This window comes from Larimichthys crocea, chromosome XIV, assembly GCF_000972845.2.
Source record: "Larimichthys crocea isolate SSNF chromosome XIV, L_crocea_2.0, whole genome shotgun sequence".
In the NCBI taxonomy this organism is placed as follows: domain Eukaryota; kingdom Metazoa; phylum Chordata; class Actinopteri; family Sciaenidae; genus Larimichthys; species Larimichthys crocea.
The window spans coordinates 4361440-4382461 of NC_040024.1; the positions used below are offsets into that span (position 1 = coordinate 4361440).

The 21022-nt window shown below is 41.8% G+C and overlaps 1 protein-coding gene across 3 annotated transcripts; it reads right to left on the bottom strand.

Moving 5' to 3' along the window:
* Positions 1-436: 436 nt before the first annotated feature.
* Positions 437-18634, bottom strand: ntn5 (netrin 5). 3 transcript variants are annotated; one of them, XM_019274342.2, is made up of 8 exons: positions 18477-18634; positions 16528-16685; positions 9314-10794; positions 7789-7977; positions 5843-5992; positions 3002-3052; positions 1369-1449; positions 437-1276 (listed from the first exon to the last, which is right to left on the bottom strand). In XM_019274342.2, exons 3-8 carry the CDS (start codon positions 10782-10784, stop codon positions 744-746), a joined length of 2475 nt encoding a protein of 824 aa, XP_019129887.1. In that variant the 5' UTR covers positions 10785-10794; positions 16528-16685; positions 18477-18634; the 3' UTR covers positions 437-743. The 3 variants fall into 3 exon arrangements, with proteins under 3 accessions (XP_019129887.1, XP_019129888.1, XP_019129889.1); XM_019274343.2 differs by lacking the exon at positions 16528-16685; XM_019274344.2 differs by lacking the exons at positions 16528-16685; positions 18477-18634 and adding an exon at positions 10927-14956.
* Positions 18635-21022: the final 2388 nt, after the last annotated feature.

A 21022-nucleotide genomic window follows, 5' to 3' on the forward strand; every position in this document is an offset into this window, starting at 1 on the left:
TTCTGTTTTTGTTTTCCACTAACCGGTAATATCTCTCGTCTCTTCAGCTGCCAGTTGCTGACTTGTTAAGAGCTGGGCAGGTATGGCGTAGTAGTTTTTTTGCAATCAGGGTGAGAGTCGCCAGTTCATCACAGGGTTAACATGGAGACAAACAACCATTCATGCTCACATTCACAGCTATGGACACTTAATCAATTAATTAATAAGTGCATGTCTTAGGACTGTGGAGTACCTGGAGAGAAGGCCCCAGCTGAAGTTCGAACCCTCTTGCTGTGAGGCGACACTGCACCACCGTGCCGCTCTGTATAGCATATTGTAGAATATTTACCCTTTTTTCTCTGTATGTGTTGCATAAAGAAATCCAAGAATAAATATGATTCAACCAGTACTTAAAAAAAAAATCTTTATAAGACAAAAATACTGCATGGCATTTCAGTTCACTTAATCAGACTTTAATATAAAATATTAAAACTCTTGTAACTGTAATATTTCACATAGCACCAATATTTGTTGGTGGGGGTTTTGAATATTTTCATCATGGGTGAGTTTTGCTGTAAAACACATGAGGAAACGTGTGTCTTCACATTTTTAGTTAAGCACTTGAACGTCACATAAACAGGCGTGTTTGTGTTGCCTGTTTCTCCTGAGGCGTTCAGGAAAAACTGTAAAAATGATCTTCTCTTTTTGCCAAAGAGTCTTCTTGTATAATCTTGTTTTTACATCTCCTTGTGCTCTTTGTTTTTTCATCCGTGATCTGGAGTAGAGCACACCAGAGTAGGTGTAGTTGGCGAGAGGGTGGATGTAACCTCGCCGCCTGTGTGCGAGTGTACGTGAGGTGCCTCTGAGGTTTGAGGGTCTTTCTCAGTCAGCAGGTGAGGCGGGATGTACTTAGATTTTGTTTGCTCCCTGTGATGGTGTTGGTTGTTATTGGAGGATTTTGCCGGGCAGCGCCCCCTCTTGTCCTGCCCCCGGAAGCCCCTCAGTTTAGGGCTCCAGTGTTCCCGCCACTGGAGGGCCAAAGTGGAGCGGTCCGCCACCAGGCGACTCTCCTCAGGGCCCCAGCCTCGCTCCCCTTCCTCTGCACCAATCAGGAGGAAAGTCCGCCCCACGTTGAGGGCCGGGCAGCCACAGCTGAGGTCACGGTCAGGGACCCAGAGCGAGTGAGGGCCTCTACGTACACGGGAGGTGGAGCCAATGCGGAAGACGGTTTGGACGGAGATGGAGAACTGCCACCAGGGACCCGAACGCTCCATCCCTCTCACCTGCACCTTCAGCACTGAGAAACAGAAGACATGCAATATTTATTTTTAATTCTGAATTCTTTATCTTTTTAAATATCTGACAAGGTAATAAATAAACTCCACCGACCGTAGTCCTTGAGACAATACGTCTCCAAGTTCATCCTGACTTTAACCTGAGAAGGCTGGCAGTATGAAACACACTCCTCCGCTATAACAGAAAGAGATGGAGGGGGGAGGAGACGAGGGAGGGAGTGAGGGAGGGAGAATGCATCAAATGAGAGGGTATCATTTCATAGCGAGCATATCAGCACATGTCTTTACCCCTAATTACAATATGGCTGCTTCTATTTGTCATCACAGTATCCTGTGACTAACAGATGACCTCGAGTGCAGCAGGTGGGACATTCCTCAAGCCGCCACTAGGAGGGAGTGGTTAGCTGCTGCACGGAGGTGTAGAGTCTCGCTTCAATGATCCCTTTAAAAAAAATGTTAGATTTATCTGCCGTACGTGAGGTGACATCAACACGGTTTAGTGGACAGAATATTCAACTCTCACGCACACTCAATCAATCCCACCGTGATGTAAATGTCACCTGAAGCACTTCTCAACCTAACTCCAACTCAGGTTTTTAACTTTTTCACAACTCTGCACTTGTGTTAAATTTAGAATTTTTATCCTGACTTTACTTTACGTGAGTCGGGAAAAAGAAGAATTTCATTTCTGTGTTTTTACTTGCAAATCACAATAAATCTCTTGGACATTACACAAGACATTAGGTGAACATTAATTTCTGAGCCTCTCACACGTTTCTTGTTTGATTTAATGACACTGTGCGCTTTATTAGCACCCTGGAGGTAGAGCAGGTCGTCCACTAAATCTGATAGTTGGTGGTTTAATGCCTGGATCCTCCAGAAGTGTCCTTGAGCATGATACTGAACCCCAAATTTGCGTGGTGTGTGAATGCTTAGCTCCTAAAAACTGATGAGCACCAGCAAGGCAGTCAACGCCACCAATGTATGAGGTGCTATATAAGTAGAGTCCATTTACTAAAGGGTCAAAAAATATAAATACATAGAAGAAAAGAGCAAATAACAATATATGAGGAAAAAGGAACTAAAACAGTTGGACTAATATAGAAAAATAAAAACATTAAAGGTGGGCAATGTGGATTATAAAAAAAAAAAATCTATCAAGGTGTGTGTAATTCAAATGAGACAGCGTTTACACCAAGCTGTGAAGTGAAGCCAATGCTGAAGCGCCAAAAAACCGCAGTTCCTCAAACGTCCACTTGAGGCTGGCTCCAGAAGTGAGTCAGTCTCCATAAGTCCCCATGTTAAAATGACTTCACAGCAGAAATAAACATGTTTACAGCCTGGTACAAAAAACAGTTTTGGTATCTACAGATAATTCACCCGTTCATGACAACTGTACCGAGGGTGAATTTTTAAAGAACTCACCTGTTCGAATTATATTAAAGTTTAAAGCTTAAAGTTATGCATAATTAACAGCGTGGCCCCTTTGATTGACAGGTAGGTGCTGTTGGAGATGGTTTGCGTGAGCACCCAGGCGCCATTCATCCCACCTCAGGTCCACTGATGATCCACGTTTAACAACAAGACTGCCAACACAAACTATGAGCTACAGGCGATGTCACGGATACGCTGTCCGTTCTTTACACTTCAATTTGTTTAAACCTCTGAATGTTTGAATAAAGCAAAGTCACCACATTGATACAAAACTCTTGTCATTGTGTACTCACCTATGCTGTACTGAGGCTGGTACACCGGGGTAGGAGCGACCTCTTGGATTCCTGCAAACACAAACACCGTTTCAGACAGGTGACGGGAACAGATGCACAGAGAAGCTTTAATACCTACGTGAGCTGTCAGGTTGTTGCATGCTGTGTGTGTTATGTGGGCTATGCTTGAATGGTGCGTGGGGCATGTCTGCACAGAAGATAAGCAAGTGTCAAACGTGTGTGTGTGTGTGTGTGTGTGTGTGTGTGTGTGGTCTGTGGTCTTTTTTTTTCTTTCTTTTATTGGTTAGAAACCCACACACACAGACACAAACTTTACTTTGGGTAATTTAATAAGGTCAAAGCATCACTGCTTGTATGGTTTCGTCTCTAACGTTAAACAGAGTTTAGAGTTTGCTTGGCTGCGTGTCCATGAACTTGAACCTGCTGGTCGGTGCATACATTATCCAGGCCTCTTGTAAAAGTGTGCTGCACACTCCGTCCCCCCTCGTCCACGTCCTCCTGTCCTCTCTGACACAACTGGGCCAGTGACACCCTACACCCATCCCCACCCAGCTGACTGTCCCCCACTTTTTAAAACACAGGAAGGTGCTCTGTCTTTGTATGTACATGAAGCACAGGAGGTCAACTGGCTGGCTGCTAGTGCTTTTATGATACCTGAGTTTCATTTCTGGCAATAAGACAATATATTATCTTGTGTTTTTCGACATCTGGACAACTGTTTTTGTTTAAATGATACATTACACGCACACAAGCAATTGTATATTAAAAAAACAGTGTGTATATAAACCAAGAAATGTCTGATCACACTACTACTCTTAAATAAATGAGTTACAAAATGTCTGATCACACTACTACTCTTAAATAAATGAGTTACAATGAACAAGAAAACTTTATTTACGTTCCTACATATCAGCTGTTTTACCAGATGTCTGTTTGTACTTCTACTATTTATATATTTAATTAAAATCTAATGTAATAAATTGATTTATAACATGTGAATTAAAGGTAGCTGACATAAAAATTAATTACATTTAAGCCAAAACTGAGATGATGGCTACTTTAAATGTGGTTACGTTAGCTAAAGCACCAGTTAGCTCCCTTACTTAGCTAAGCTAAATTACGTTAGCTCAGCAGGAACGGTTTATTTAGGATTGTGGCTGGTTTTCGCTACAGCCTCATTTTATCATGTGGAATAATTAATCAAAATCTTGTTAATTCAGTTAATCAAAATTTTATATTTATTAATACAAGTTAAGAACAAGTATATTTAGTTTTAGATTAGCTTCACAAAGCTCTCTTGCTTTAGCTACGGTTAATTTCGTTAGCTTAGCAGGAGTTTATCGAGGGTTTTTTTTATTTTTTCTCGATTGTGGTTGAATTTACCTAAATTCTCATTTATGTGAAATAATGAACTGAAATCTTTAGAAATTCAGTTAATCAAAATATGTTTCAAATCAGTGAACAGTCAGTAAATTTACTTTTAGGCGCCTGCTAGCTTTCACTTCTCTTTCTTTAACTATCTTGTTGGTTCTTTCCTCAGTCCTGACCAAAAATGTGGTTACCATGTTTTGCCTTTATAGGGGAGACACATATTTAACCTGTGAACTTCCTATACTGCTCAAGGTATCACTAGAAAGGTTCAGTGGAGCTAACTATAAGTTGTTCGTGGCGTTGGTGGGGGTAAGGGACGCTATACATAGCCTGAGATGGTCTGGCAGTAAAAACAAACAAGGTTTTCTTTCACTCACTGCTTTCACTGCGAGAGTTATGAGTCTGGGACGTGTGATGGGGGGCGTTTTGAGCTGCACAACAGGTGTGAAGCTCGCCGCCGCTGGCTCCCTATGTCACCTGATTGGGGCTTACACAGTGTCGGCACTCGTGCGATTAGCCTGGGAAGTGCGTGTGGATTAGCGCTCATGGCTGAGTTTCGGCACTGGCCAGGCGAAGAGATATGAGCAGCAGACAATCCACTTGATCTGACGCTGATCCGAGATCAGCCGGAGATGAGGTTTCCCTGTAGTGGTCAGCTCATGTTAACGCTGCTATGGAAACCGTCTCCAGGGATGATGAAAAGGGGACATGCTGGGAGATTGAGCCAAATTAGTTCGGACAGCAGCGGCCCCTTTTATATTAAGCTACTGCTCGATAAAGGCTTAGAGAGCTTGATAGGAGGTTTAATCCATTTAGGTCACAAGTGAATCAAGTTGAAGGAGAAATTAAAGGGGGTCACTTTGTCAGGACTGATAACAAACTATTAAATCCGTGATTTATTTGAGCAGGGCAGCATGCATTGGATGCAGTGTGAACAGCTTTTAGAAAAGCTAAGACTCAAAATCCAAATTAAGTCCTAAAATGAAAACAACAAAATAGGTAACTGACTTCCATACCTATCCATATTTTCTGAGTTGCCCACTTTATGGTAAAGGTTTTGTTGAGTTTAGGCAACTCAAACTACTTGGATAAGGGTCATTTTGTCATTTTTTACTTAGTCTATATACTTGTTTCCTTTTTTGTTTTTTAAAGATCTGCAGATGGCACAGGGTGTTTTATTTTGAAAATCAACTGGATTCTCTATGCCGTTTTCTGTGCTGATCAAAGGCCTTCTTGTTGCGTCTGTTTCAATAATTCAAACTACTTGGATAAGGGTAAGGGAAAGATAAGCCATAGTCACTGCCAAGAAAAAACTGAATTCAGGAACTCCACTTTAAAGTTATATTCTGCATTACGTCATCTATGATGCAATTTCTGCTTTTGCATGTTTGAAACTGTCATTCTTCCAGTGCAGTGATCCAAAGAGTTTCCATATGAAGATGTAAGCATTAATGCTGGTAGTACACTTACGTATGCAGGGCCTCAGAGGGGATTTGCCCTGTTTGTATCCCGGGGCACAGCGGTTACACCTGAGGCCGGTCACACCTTCTCGACACAGACACTGACCCGATGTCTGGTTACACCAGCCACCAACTGCACCCAAAGGGTGGCACTGACATGCTGAAAAAGAGAATAAAAGCATTATAATATAATAGAGGTATATTGATAGTTTTTCTGGCCACTTTAGGGCAGCAAAACAAGCTGAAAATCCAACAAACATAGTAGCTCCTGATTGCCTATCTGCTGTTTGGTGCTGGGTAGGTAGCGTAGAGTGGTTTATCAAAAGACGGCACAGGTGAAAGCGACGAGTGTAACCAAAACCATAAGGTTGCATGGTGTACAACCAAAACAATGAGCTGAAAGGTGCTTAAATGCTCCGTAGAACTGAAGAGTTTGATGAGAATATCATGAATGACCTCCTTCATGTTACGCATAATAATTTTATACTAGCAGTTTATCAGGTATAAAGACGTAGTCGTAGTCTTGTGGTTGGTTCATATAGCTAGTGATGGTCGTAGAAGACCACACTGAGTTGTGACAACAAGGAAACAAGTTAGAAATAGTGGCTACTGTACACAGGACAAATAGGACGACAAACAGGATTAAGACGATCATCCATCAGTGTCACTGCTTAATCCTGCTTGACAGCATCCATCTCGAGAGTCCTTGTGTAAAGACGTGACCTCTACAAACAACATGAAAGCAATTTTTTAACTGTCCTGTCGAGTAAACAAATTCCTACATAGTGCTGATGTATTTTCATCTTCAAGCATCTTGTATCTAAATTTATTTATTTCTGTTTTCTCTCTTAAAGGTCCAGTGTTGTAGGATTTCGTGGATTTGGTGCAATTGTAACCAAGCAGCAACCTCCTTCGCTTCATGACAACTGTACTGAGGGTAAATTTTCCTTTCCTGTACTCCACGGTGAACATGAATGGACGGTCTTAAAGCTTTCTCGTCTCTCTCCTCCAAGATGCCGGTGGCCAGAGCCACAGATTTTGAGCTTCAAATTGGCTCTTCAGAAATCTGTGGGTGACGTCCACTAGGGATACGTCCATTTTTTTTATATTGTCAATTATTGTAACCAACTGATAGCCCTATCCCTCACAAGTGTGTAGGAGAAAGTATGGTGGTTGGGAAACTCTTTATATATAAAAGACATTTCTGCCACTCTAACGCTCTGGACCTTTAACGTTGGCTGTTGTGATGCTGTATAATGATTACTGCCTGGATTTGCAACGGTTTACATTGCAAATCTTTTTATTTACCAGTGCTATCACAGGATAAGACTAGATGAGAGAAGACAGAGAGAGAGGAAGCCACACTTCAGCAGCTCTGTTCACACTCCAGTAATGTTTAGACAAATCCTTACAAAGAGTCCAAACAACCTGACTGCAGAAAATGATTAATTGGTCTCTGAAGGGTAACCCGGAGAAATATCGTGCCGATACATTAAAGATGTGAGACAGTGTGGTTGTTTCATGCATTAAAAAGTGATAAAATACACGTCAAGCTCAAAGAGAGCCCATTAACTCTGGATATATTAGGCCTGTGATCGAGCTTCCACGTGTGAATGCCACAGTGTCACAGTCACTTAGGACATGTGACCAGTCAAAGGTCAGGGGTCACGGCAGATGCCAACCGGTGGTAACGATGGGGATACAGGTGGCAGATTGGTGGTGTTTCTCAGTGTTTTTAACTAACAGGAATAGCTGCCCACTCTCACAATGTTACCACCCCATAAACACTCTATGTACGCTCGGACACACAGACGTACATTGAGACAGTCAGACATAAACACTGTCTCTCGCACAAAGATTTGCCTTTTATCTTGCACAGTTATTAAAGTTACATGTGCACAAACAAGAAGAAATCATGACCCAAACACGCACACACACACACATGTAGTGACTGACATTGGCAGGCCTTGCGGTGGTTCAGCGGCTTGCTGTGGTCACGGGTGTATCCGTTCTGGCAATACTGGCAGTGGCGTCCAGCCGTGTGGTGGCGACACTTCTGACACACGCCTCCGCTATGCCGGCCCGACTGCTGAAACACCTCCATGCTGAAGCGGCACTTATTTGAATGGCCGTTACACTCGCAGGCTGCACAAGGGAGAGAAAACAAACAAGTACTGACAAGAATGATCACAAGTATGGGCTGATTCCTTTTATAAATCGGCAGCTTTCAGGTTCAGGGGTTGGGAAACACAGGAGGAATTCTCATGATGGTTTTATTAGAGTTGACAGCAGAAAAATGACGGGAGGAAATGAAGGGAGAAAGTTGAGCAACTGCGCTCTGGCTACACTCAAGCCTGGGACGTAGTGGTTCATGATCGGGGGCCTCAAACCGCTACACAACCAAGGCACCCTGATCTCTTTATTTTGACAGGAACAGATGTAAACAACATGTAAATATAATCAAGCTTCAGTTCTTCCCCCACAGGAGAATTGTACAAAGGGGCGACTAGTGTTACAGTATCTTCATTACTGATGCCTGCTGGTTGTCCATTAAAATAGCTTTAGCTCGTATTGTACTGGTTCAACAACAACAAATACAACTAGAAAACTGCCTGATGCAAAAATGTGGAATGAGCAGATAGATAGATAGATAGATACAGTTTAAAGTTTGAATAAAGTCTGTAGCTGAAAGTATGTAGAAGTAGTGAAAGTTGAAAGGTTGTGCCATTCAATGAGTTAAATAATAGCCATCATGTCCTAAATGAGCTGGAGGTTGTGATATTTGCATGGTTTCTGTAGGACAAAGTATGTAGGAGTAGTTAGGTGATTTAAAAAAAAAAAAAACCTAGTTGGAAGAAAAATAATAAAGATTTGAAGAACAATAGTGGCATCCACACTAATAAGTAGTGCTGCACTGGCCTACAATGCAACTACAATTTAATGGTTCGTACACGCAAAGTTCAGTTTAATTGTCATGAGGAAAAGTACTCACATATTCCTTCTGTGGCTCTGGATGAGCTTTATGTGAAAGTCTGTGAAAATAACCCTGATGACGTCAACTCAACCTGGACTGTGCTATGAATTTATTACGGAAAGCCTGTGTTAGTTAGTGTGGACTGACATGGGTGTTTTCCACTCTTTTTACGGTGGGGTGAGGGTCATCTTCCATACTGCAGTAGAATCAGGATATTTTGACCTCTCTCTGTCCAGCAGCTGTGAAGTGAAGCCTATACAAAACTGCAGTTCCTCAAACGTCCACTTGAGGCTGGCTACAGAATTAACCAATCTTCATAAGCCTCTATGTTAAAATGTAAAACTTCACAGGAGAAATAAACATGTTTACAGCCTGGTACAAAAAAAAAAGTGTTTGTTTTTGTGGTTTGGTTTATGTTGCATGTGATTATCTGTCATCTAAAAATGTATAAAAACACATGCAGGATATAACAAAACACAATTTTGTATAATATTCTGCAGGACTCACCAACACAGGGGTTTGGGTGTGTGGGTGTAGCTCGATGCCACGGTCTGTCGCAATAGAAATCCTCACACACGTCGCAGTCGGGCCCTGCCGTGTGATGCTCGCACATGCAAACTGCTCGGCCTGTGTCGTCACGCCGACACCTGGAAGCATGTCCGTTACATTTACACCTGCCGCCAACTTGCAGGTCCGAGAGGGCCAGAGGCGCTCGGGCAGCAGAGATAAAAGTAGCGGGTGGGGTCACCTGCAGATTCCTGGAGCTTTGTTTGGTGTTGACATTATTGTTCCTCCTCTTCCTCAGTTCCCGCCCCTTGTTGTTCCTGCTCCGCCCCTCAACTGTCCAATTACAACCCCCATTGGGGCAAGGCAGCCACTGATTGTTATCCTTCTTGCGGCCACGCCCTCTGATTTTCCCGCCTTTCTTTGAAGAGGCGAGCAAGTCCATGCTAAAGCTATCACCCCCTTCCTTGCTGGTCACATTGTGTCCATCTTCCTCTTGATCTGACCCTTTGTCATGGACCTTCCTTCCATGTTTGTCCGTTTTCTCCCCTCTGTTCTTCCCCCTTATCTCTGAGTTTTCCCTGTCAAAAAATGCCAGTGTATTTTCTGTGTTTATTTTGTCGACCTGATCTCCATTGCGCCCCTTGTGGCCTGGTCGCCACCTCAGAAGTCCAGTACCTCTGTCATCTTCTGCGCCATCACGCCATCGTACTTCTTCCTTCTTCTTATGCAAGTTGCTCACCTTGGTGTCTTTGGAAACCTGGTGGAAGACAATACGGATGTCTGTAGCTGTCACCCAGTCCTGGAGGGTGTGGCTGTGGTCAAAATCAGAAGAGGATGGCCGCCCGTCCAGGGTGGAGAAGGCCAGCACCATGCCGCCTCTTTGCTTCTGCAGGGGTCTAGGGTCTGAGCAGAGGGGCTCTGTCTCTTGGTGTCTTGTTTGGGCCACCGTGTGAGAGGGCAATCCGAAGTTCCCAAGGCAGTCGTTGGAGTAGTGCTGCATCGGCCTCCAGGTGCGCCCATAGTCCATTGACTTGAGGATGGAGATGGAGATGGGGTCCGACGGCTCCCCCTGCTGGCAAAACTGCAAACTTATGTAGGTGATCTCAAAGCGGCGTCCCAGAGGTAGTGTTAGTACCCATTCTCCGGTGTCAGATCCCCTGTGAGCCATCCAGCAAGTGAGGTTATGAGGGTTGTGCAGGTCCGTCAAAGTGGTGATGTTGCTGTCATAGTCGGGCCCTTGTAGAGAGTGGCTAGCATTGACTGGTACACCATAGGCAGCGTTGATGAACTCCGACAGGCAGTGTCGTGGGCGGCCGTCGAGGTAGTAGCAGGGGTCATGAGGCGAAGCCCAACTCAAAGGGGTGTGGGAAAGGGAAGAGGAGACAAGGGATGAAGGGAGGAAAAGGAGTAGTAGAAGGAAAACAGGGAAAAGAGAGGTGGAGGGGGGAAGGGAAAAGGGTAGGAACATCATGTCATCCAGCCTGTGGAGGAAAAAAAAGACGATTTTTAAGAGAAAACCATAGGAGTTAGATCATAAAACAACAAAAAAACCAAACTGATTGATTTATATGACTTGCATTTGAAGCCAAAGAAGGAAATATAAGATAGACCACCTGTGCCTTTATTGAAAACACACGATACCAGCTCACTGCATCACTTAAACTGCACCTTATTGGCTTTCGGTAGATGCCAGTAAAGATCTCATCCCGTAAAAATGTAATCTCCGGTCTTCACAGTAGTGTCGGCCACTTGTTTGAACATGTGACCCCGACAGCCCTTAAGAACATATTCGTCTTAGAACTCCTTTCAACCCCACGAAGAGAGTGGATGAATGAGAGCGAAGAAGGGCGCGCACCCAGTGGGTCTGTCTGAAATGACAAAAAACATGCCCGACAGCTGGGACTAAACCCCGAGCTGGACCACATCCATCACGTTTATGGCTCTCCTTTTCAAATCACTTTACCGTCGGTCAGTGGTGCAGCCGAGCGACGTGCCTGAGCATGAAGCGGTGTGAAGTGTTATTGAGCAGAAAAAGAAGGGTATGAGAAAGAAGACAGAACGAAATGGCAAGAGGGAAGGAGAAGAGTTGGAGATTAGTCTTGGGGATGTTGGGAAATGATTTATAGATCGAAATGTGTGTTCGGCTTGAGCCCCTACATGGATACTTCCGTGGTAAAGACAAACACAGACTTGTGTACGTCTGCAGCTCGAACAAATCCCTTCCTGTCTGTTACAACTGGTGATGAGTGTAATTTATTCCTCTGTCAAGATTTGATACCCGAGAGCGTTAATTTTGGCATGTGGACAAAACGAACAATGCATGCACTTTCTCTGGGACCGGTGATTTATTGTTTTACTGCTCGCACGAAGCCCAGGAGTGCATTCTTAACAAACACTTCTTGTACTTGTTTCTTGCAAAGAAGGTTGTTCCGCTTTGACTTCTGGGTCGTTATTGTTTTATTGCTTATTAAGAGGACTGTCATTTTCTCATCAATAACTACGTTCCTTCCACATTTCCAACAACTATTTTCCCCTCTGCTCTTCCGTCTCCTTGCCCATCTATCACCTGCCCCCTTCATTCTGTTCTGGGAATATTCTTAACTGCTGCGAGATTGATGATGTCCTAACAAGCGTTTGACACTGACAGCAAAGTCAGCAGGGCTGCATAAACCAAACCCGTAGGAGAGGACGGGGCTGAGAGCCTCTCCGGCCTCGTCATCCCGCTCAATTAGCCAACGACCGAAATATGAGGCTTCCCTCAGGGACCACACAGCTCCGAGGAGGCCATGGCACTCCCCTCGGCTGCCTTCGGACAAACCGCTCTGCTCCTGACCTCCAAAAGCCAAAAGGCTTGCTTAGAAAGTGGATCGACCTGAGCACAAAAATCCAGATCACATAGGCATATAAGGCGACGCTGTTTTGTGGTGTTGCTACAGGAAACGCTACAAGCAACAAGGGTGCAGTGATGAGCGGTCTGACTGTGACCCTGGTGCCACCAAGCCACATTCCTGGGGTCCAGAATGCATCGGTTGGTCATTCCTGACGTGTCGAGACATGCCCCGCGGGAACCTGAACGCACTGATAAAAAGCAGGACTTATAGTTGATCGGGTGATTAATTAGGTCTCTTGTTTCATATGGTGTCAGTGTTCAGGCTGTGTAATAAGGGACGGCAGTGTTAAAGGGATTATGAGTAGAGTAAAGGTTATCAGAGGATTCAGGGAAGTGCTGGAAGAATTCATTCTGGATGACGAATGACGAACTAGCGTAGGCGGGTATGGGGTTCAGGGTTGGGACAAGTGAAACACATGAGGCTGGAAGAGAAAGGGGGCGGTTGTTTAACATTCCCATGACATACACTTGCTCTTGTCTTTGTCACATTACATGACTAATTAAACATCAGCCCATTACAACCACTTTGATAAATGGATGCTCATCTGAGAGAGGCCCCTGGGGTTTTTAATGCGCCCCTCTAGGCCAAATCCAGACTCTTCCGAAACCAGATCATCTGTCTGGCACCGCCACCGTAACCCACCGGATATGGTTTCAACGGTTTTTCGCCGCTGCTTTCCATAAATTCACACAGCTAGGAAAAATACGTCGAAGATGAGCGACGGAAAATGCAAAAATGTGTTTTACACCGATTCTTTTGTTAATGCATATCAGGACTAGAAATAGCACACGCTTAAAAGAGGCCATCACACCCTTTTCCTTCTTTCTCCCCCGTAAAAATTCACGTCGAGGTCAAAATGCCAAAGAAATAACCCCTAAAAATACAAATATGCCTCAATTTTGGAGACATTAAGTTTCAGAGAAAAGGTTCTGAAATAACTTGGCAGCGATGTCTGTCTTTTCAAAAAGCTTATACAGCCAAATAGTGGTAAGATGAGATCAACATCTCCGGCGGGTGATCTTTAGAAGCAGCTATGCTTGGCTGGCAAGGGGCTGGAAAAATACTTGCTGACAACCTGGGGGCATGTTTACAGCATAGTCGAACAGAGGAGAGCGAGGAGAGCGACGCTCATGTTCGTGCTCTGCAGTCCATATTTATTTTCCTAATGTAATTCTCCTTCTATTATTCATTTTGCTGAAGTAGGTCTTGGGGAACTCGAGGAAGCCAAAATATAAATGTCAGGGACGAGAGACAAATGCATTGTTTTTATGGTTTGGAACGGCTAGAATGACAAGAATGTGAACTTTCTACGAAAACTGAATCAAAGCTGATTTAATGTGTCTCCTTCGACCTAAATTAATTGCAAATATTATTAATAAGTCGTAAGTTTTAAAAGCGTGGAGGGGTAAAGGAGGGAAATGTGATTCCCCTCTGGTAACAAAACAGTGAATCTGTGAGAGAAGATGCAAGAGGAAACAGGAAGGAGATCTTTATTTGTACGTGTTTGGATTAAGTCTTTCTATATTTTATTTATACACTTCTTCATTTTCTGTTGCCTTTTTAATGGCTGCTGCAAGAGTGGAAAGAGGAAAGTGCAAGGAACATAAAAAATAATAATAAATGGGTGTAAAATATGATCACTCAAGAGTAGCAACATGGGAGTATATCAGAGTTTTGACCTATAAATGTGTTTTTATGGCTTTATTCCGCTGCAGAGAACTCATTTATTGTGATTCAGCAGGAAATGAAACGTCTGGTGTGTGTGGTATTCTCTCCTGCTACCTGTTAACTCTCTTTGGCCTGTTCACACTTTAGAGCCGTGGGCCCTGTCTGGGTCTGGAGCTGTTTCTGGTGAGCAGATGAGCTGGATTTGGCCCTGTCTCACACATTTTAACATTCCTCGTCATGGGCAGCAGCAGCTCTGGGCCAGCGAGACGGAGGCAAATATGTTAAATCCAAAATTGCTTTTTTGCTACTTGGTGATGAGTTTTTTTTTTTTTTTTTAAAAAGGGTAAATCGCGTGGTTACTGCGCAAACAAACACAAACAAACAAAACGGCGTGCAGTTTAAAGAGACAGCTTTATATCAGGCCGAGAGTCGCTGGGAAGATTTCCCAGGGTTCTACATTGCAGCTCTGCTCTAAGACCCTTTAAATAAATATGATCAATTATATAAGCTCTCTCGTAGCCTACATGTTTGAAGCCGGACCAAGGCACCTGTTAGTGTATGTTACCACACTGACACCTTTGTTAATTTGCAATTGTCCTCAGCCGGTCAGAAATACAACACTGGTCTACGGGTGAGGAGAAGAGGAGGGTGTACGTATGCGGTCTGTATTCTCAAACTGCATTCCTGCCTGTGTGTGTGTGTGTGTGTGTGTGTGTTATTCCACACGGAGCAGATTCCAGGAGTTCTGTTTTAGGTGTAATAATCTAATTTTAGTGGGGCAGCCCCCCCGGAGGTGAAAGCAACAGACAGCACAAAATGGATTATCACTGCTTGTATCTTTAGCTAAAGGCCTCTTGTCCTTCACGTTTGCACCTCCAGCAAACTGACAATCCAGTGCGCAATGTGTGTGTGCAGGGGTGGTGGTGGTGGTGGTGGTGGCCCCCAGGGGCCAACAGTACCTCCACATGGACACATTAAGGGTGTCTCTGCGCCTCTGCCTTTACCCATGAGCCCGACTTACTTCATTTTTTGAATAAAAAAACACATGTTACCCACTTGATATTTGAAAGTGAGTTTCCTGTCAATCCCCCACTCTCCTCCTCCTCCTCCTCCTCCTCCTCCTCCTCCTTTACAGCCTCATACAAGTTGGCAAGACGCTCTCTAGCAAGCCCCAGCTTCACATGTTGATATTGAAAAACAGATGGAAATGAAATCATTGTGATTCCGCGTTGCACTCGCGCCAAAGACAACCTCGGACATGGATGGAAATGGTACTAATAAAAGTGAGGCCTCTGGTTGTAATCGGGTGTTAATTAAATCCACACAGTGACACAGAGGAGGTTCATAAAAAGGGAGCAGAGCAAAGGAAAACAAATAAAAAAAGCAGCCACATTTTTTTTGTTTTGTTTAGTTGGCTAATTTATTAGTAAAATTTGTTATTGGGATATATAAAAATAAATAAAACAGCCTGTTTTTAATTTCCCTGCAGGACTTATAAATTCAAGCCTCTATATTCTAAAAAAAAATCAGTCTTATGTGTCTTTTAAAGCAAATACGGTATATTTTCTCATGCATACAAGTGCTGCAAAGGGATTGAAGTCAAAGTAATTACAGACAGACCTTTAAAGGAAAACAGCCTGTAGTCACACGCGTTGCATTTAATGGACCTGAGAATAATGACTCACTTGCCTCGGTTCATTAAACACAAATGTTTGTCATATTTAGTTTGATTACTTTGGCAAGAGCTACCAGCGAAGCCCGCAGACTAATTACCTCAGTTCTTGCAGAGCTAATTGCACTTGTTAGGCAGAAATGTTTTAATCTCACAAAGAGGAACAATAATATTTAGAGTGTGAGGCTATCACGGTTTGATCAAACAACTTAATTCAGATTTCTCTTTTTTTAATCTTGATAATTAGTCTTAGATAATTAGATGTTTTTTCCTACGAATGAGGTTAAAAATTGAAAATCGTGTCATTGTGTTTTATTTAATCTGCAGCATTTAGATAAATATCTAACATATATTTAAAATTGCTCACATTCATATCATGATAAAAGGAAGGCTGTCACAGCGGAAGCACGCAGGAGCAATCTGTATTTTTAAAAAGCCATCGAAGTTAAAGAGTTCAGTGAGAAATTAACAGTTTTTAAAGTGAGAAATCAACTTTGGATTTTATACGTTATGAGCTGCAAATGAAACTGAATTATAAAACATAAATAAGACGATATCAATCTCATGCTCCATGCAGTAAAATCATACAGATCAAACGCAAATGAGCACAAATTTATGCTATAAAAATCTAATAAATAAAAATTTATATTTAAATAAAAAGGTTTGATTCAAGGTTTTAGGCTGAATTTCTAAAGATGAGTTGAGCAGCGATGTTGGAAAAATATCAGATTATTTATAATTAAATTAAACTCTCAGAGCAGAAAACATAACGCGATGATAAATGCTCTCCTGGTGCTTTTTTTATTTCACGTTTTGCAGATGGATTTCAGTAAATTTCAGTCATATCGTCGCTCTCTATCACAGTGACAAAAACACAAGATCACACCCTCTTTACGCGCGACTCCAACATGCGTAATCAAACTCTCAAGCATCGGAGTTGAGACACATTTCGAAAGGAGGAAAGATGAAATCTTAAAGCTCACCATGTGCGTCCCACTGATTCTCCTTCTCCTCACTGCTCCTGCGCTCACTCCTGATCATTTAGAGAAGCGCAGCAAGTGTCCGAACATCCAGCTCCAGCGCGTCTGCGGAGGAGCAGAGGAGAAGACAAACCTACCGAGAGGGGGCAACACACCGGGTACTGGTGGTGGAGGTGGAGGAGGAGGAGGAGGAGGAGGAAGAGAGAGGAGGGGAGTTGGAGATAAATTAACGGGATCAGCTGGGAGGTGCGTCTCTCCATATAGTAATCTGAGTGAGCCAAGGAGTCACATCCTGCCTGACGCACAGCTCACCTTCGCCAAACTGGCTCACATAGCAAAATATATTTATCATACTCAATCAAAGACGTCGTTAAACTGCCTGATAATCGTTTATATTTCAATGTATTTGTTGATTTCAGGTTTGAGATGTTAACTAGACCCTTATTTGTTTTCTAATTGATCTTATATACAGTATTATAATAATGTTTTCACTAAACTCAACCTATTTCTCAAAGTCTGACCAGATATACAGGAAGCGTTTTATTGTGAAACTCATATAGAGTGTGTACTTACTCCTCCACCATAATAAACTACAAATATGAGGTACTTCAGCTTTTACCACTTTATGCTACTTTATTCTTTTAGGGGAAAAATATTACACTTTCTACTCCACTACATTTTTAAATCTTGTTTATTATAATGTATTTTACATACAAAGCATGATCTGCTTGCACTGCATTGTAAAAACATATTTCATGGCAAAACTTTCATTTCATACTGCATTCAAGGGAATTTATAAAGTAATATAGTAGTATTAGTAGTAAAAGTATTCTATATTAGAGACTCAATAGTACAGTAAAACTTTTATTTCAGAAGCCATTCATGTGGTATTTTCCTGTCAGTTGTCGGGCACAGCAGCGTTTCTTTTTGATGATGAAATAAACTTGTATTTATACGGTAAAATATGGAGCAAAACTCCAACTTTAAATGTTTTTTTTAACCATAATATTCCAAAACGTTCTACCATATGTATTACAGTAAACTTCTGGCAACCACAGCTGCCAGTTTCTTTATTTTTTTTATTTTCTGCCATACTTGTATAATTGTATTTAAGTATTTTTACATGTTTGTATTATTTTTGCTCAAGTTTTTTTTAGGATACTTCCTCCATCACTGCCAGCTTGTTAAATAACACACAGCCACAGATTAAACTACCCAACAAGATGCATTTAACAGTAAACTGCTGCTTTTATGTTAATGCCGTTGTAATAATAATTCTATTAATAATAATTAGTACTTGCTCAAACATTTTGATGTGTATTTCTGCTTTTATTTAAGTTTGATTGGTTGCTAATTTAGTTCAAGTAGTTTGGGGGGAAAGTCCATATGTAGGCAATCATTGATTAAGAGTCTAACTCTATAAAAGCAACTTAATCAGGACTGAGGGCAACAACGTGACATCTGTAATCAAATCCCAGTTCAAATGTTGCTAATCGGCGCACTGAAGTATATGACCTCAGCTTGAAACCTACCCACTTTAAATCACCGCGAAGAGCCCAGACAGAAACACAAATAGAAAAACCTCTCCGTTCAAATAACTGTCCTGACTTGTGCTCCTTGTGGCATCCTGTAGCTCATAAGTTAATTGATGAAATAGGTTTTCAGGGCATTCAAGTAGATCTGAATACTTTTCCCACCACTTGTAACACATTACATTAGTTTTAGTGTATTTGTTGTTACAAGCCCCGGTGAAAACACTAAATCAAACATACCAGTGTCAACACACTCAAGGGTGAAAAGTTCCTCAACAGGTTGATCTGCTTTTAGAGACAAGTGGTATTTTTTTTCTATTTCAAGGAAGTTTCCCTCTTTAAAAGAAAATTACGAGACCTAATTAAACATCTCATGGCTTGTTAAAGACTTTTTTTCTTTACACTGTGCATATCCTCTACCTTCAGGTTTATTACCACTGGCGGGCAAATTGAGGACACAAAGGAAAGCCAGTTGCAAAAGTCTTATCTCGTATCGTCCAGGCAAAGATCCCACTCTCCAGTTTGCTCCAATTATCCCTCGGTGGAATAGGAAAAATGGTTGAAGTTAATTGGCTGGAGTGGATTGTTCTCAGATGTGAACCAAAACTGATACAGATGGAAATATAAGAAAGAGAATCGAGGAGGAGGAGGAGGGCAGAGGGAGGGAAGACGCTTGATTGGAGAGGAGGAAACTTTCCCAGAGAAAGCCATAAAACTGATTGATGACTTCCCTCGAGGAATGTTTCCCCAGGTGTGCTTTGTGTGTACGTGTGTGTTTTAAAGCGTGTGTGTGTCTAGTAGTTACAGCGCAGTTAAGAAATGCTATCCTTGGATGCAGGACAAGTGCAATAAAGTAAATTGAGGGGCGAAATAGCACGTTTATGCGTCAATATTGCACTTTGGCAGCATAAACACAAAGACACAAGAGGTTTCAGTGAGCTGAGATGTAGGTGAAACTAAATTGGTACAATTTTAACGAGTGATTCAAATAACACAGGCACTAAGTGATAACAGAAATCATCCCTAAAAACGATATAAAAAATGTTTAACTGCCTAACAAAAACACTTCAGGTGGTCGCTGACAGGTGCTTTGCTGCCAAAGTTTGCACCCTGCAGCTAAGAGTGTGCTGAGAGACTGAAATCACAATAAACAAAATACCATGGAGGTGTAATTATAAACGTCAACATTAAGCCACCATGACAGAATAAGAGCAGATTTCACAATACATGGGTGTCTATTTGATGGATTAGCTGTGGTATGCTTAAAGTGCTACAATATGGCATTGTACTTGAATGGGAGGGTATAATGTAGAGAAATTAGCTATATTCGCATCCACAGTCATTTATTTCTCAATAATTGGAGCGAAAAACACCATAAATACCTTAATGCATGTTTTGGTACCACAAATGGGACGGTGTGCTATCCTATCCGATGATATGTAGCACACATTTTACAAGGAGAATTAACCCTGTAGAAGATTTACTGCAAAGGTCCTGGGGAAAAAAATCTAAGATGTTTCCACATATTTTCATTAAACCAGGGTAGATTACTTTAATGTTCACTGATTGATGAACAGAGAATCAGTATGAAGGAAGGAAGGAAGATACAGAAACGTTGTTTTATAACAGTTTAAGAACATTATTCATGAACTGATGTTTGTTAAATCTTTTACCTCAATAGAATAAATCAAAAGGAAACTGTGAATTAATTTAGAAGCATGTTAATACTAATTAAACCAAATTTTATGTGCTCTAAACCTAAAAAATAAAAATGGGTGTACCTCAAGGATTAGTGTTGGGTCCCATGGCACAAGGTGGAAGTTTGATTGTATGCCGACGACATTGTTATATACACATGTGTAAAAACAGCTGAGCACAAAATTTCTGTCAAACCTAACCAAATTGTTTTTGACGTAATCCTTAATCCAAATCTTACTTTTTAGAAACATGTGTGGTGAAATGTTAAATACAAGCTCTGCAAATTAACGCCACGTTTTAAATTTTTTCTCCGTGTGCAGGCAAGATAGTATTACATGTTAGTGGGAGCCATTAAATCATAAACAAACCAAAATTAGGGGTATAAAAAGTAATTGAGTATCATCATTCGAGGATACGAAAGAAATGTCAGAGCTCTGAGAATTATACGTCATATTTAAATGTATGTTTTATGTATGAAAGTGGTTTCTCCTCTGTTACATGACTTTGTTCACCATGCTGATTGTGTATTATGTGTGTTTCTTTTTGTGCTCTTCTGTCATGAGTTTTGTAATCTGCTAAGGGAATTCAGATTTGTTTAATTACACATGATCACCGATGTGAATAAATAAACTAGATCTATTAGGCCAAAGGTCATGGAGGAAAGAACTGATTTTAAAGAAATAACTTTGTAGTTCGACCTTCATTGTATTACAGTCGCCGGTTTTTGGTTGAGCTGGTGTTTGTTCCAGGCCTTTAAGCGCAGCAGCATCGTCTTAAAAAACCATTAGAGTAAAGAAATTATCACAATTCACTGTGTGTTTTCCTTAAGGATATCACGGTTCAGAGGCTGTAAGAGGATCCTCTATTAACTTGGAGATGTATCTCACATGTCCTGTCCATTTCAGGGATCTCGCCCCCCCTCGTCTAAGCGGATCTTCAAGGTGATCATGTTTCCCTCCCCTCTGACCTTCTCCACTGTATGCAGCAGTTTGGAGAGGAAGGAAATGACGGACAGACTTATGATATGAACTGTCCTGGAGCATGCAACAGGCTTCTCTTTGATCACCTCTAGGCAAAAAACGTAGCGTTAAATAGCATTGTTCTTCCACAAAAATCTACACCAAGCATTTCTTTTCTGGTAACTATGATTTTGTTTTTTTTGTTTTTGTTTTTTAATACAACAAGAAATATGTTGGCAAAAAGAGCTGAGTGGAAAATGATCCCGGTTGCCATGAATCCAAATACAATGTTTTTGTTTTTCCAACTTT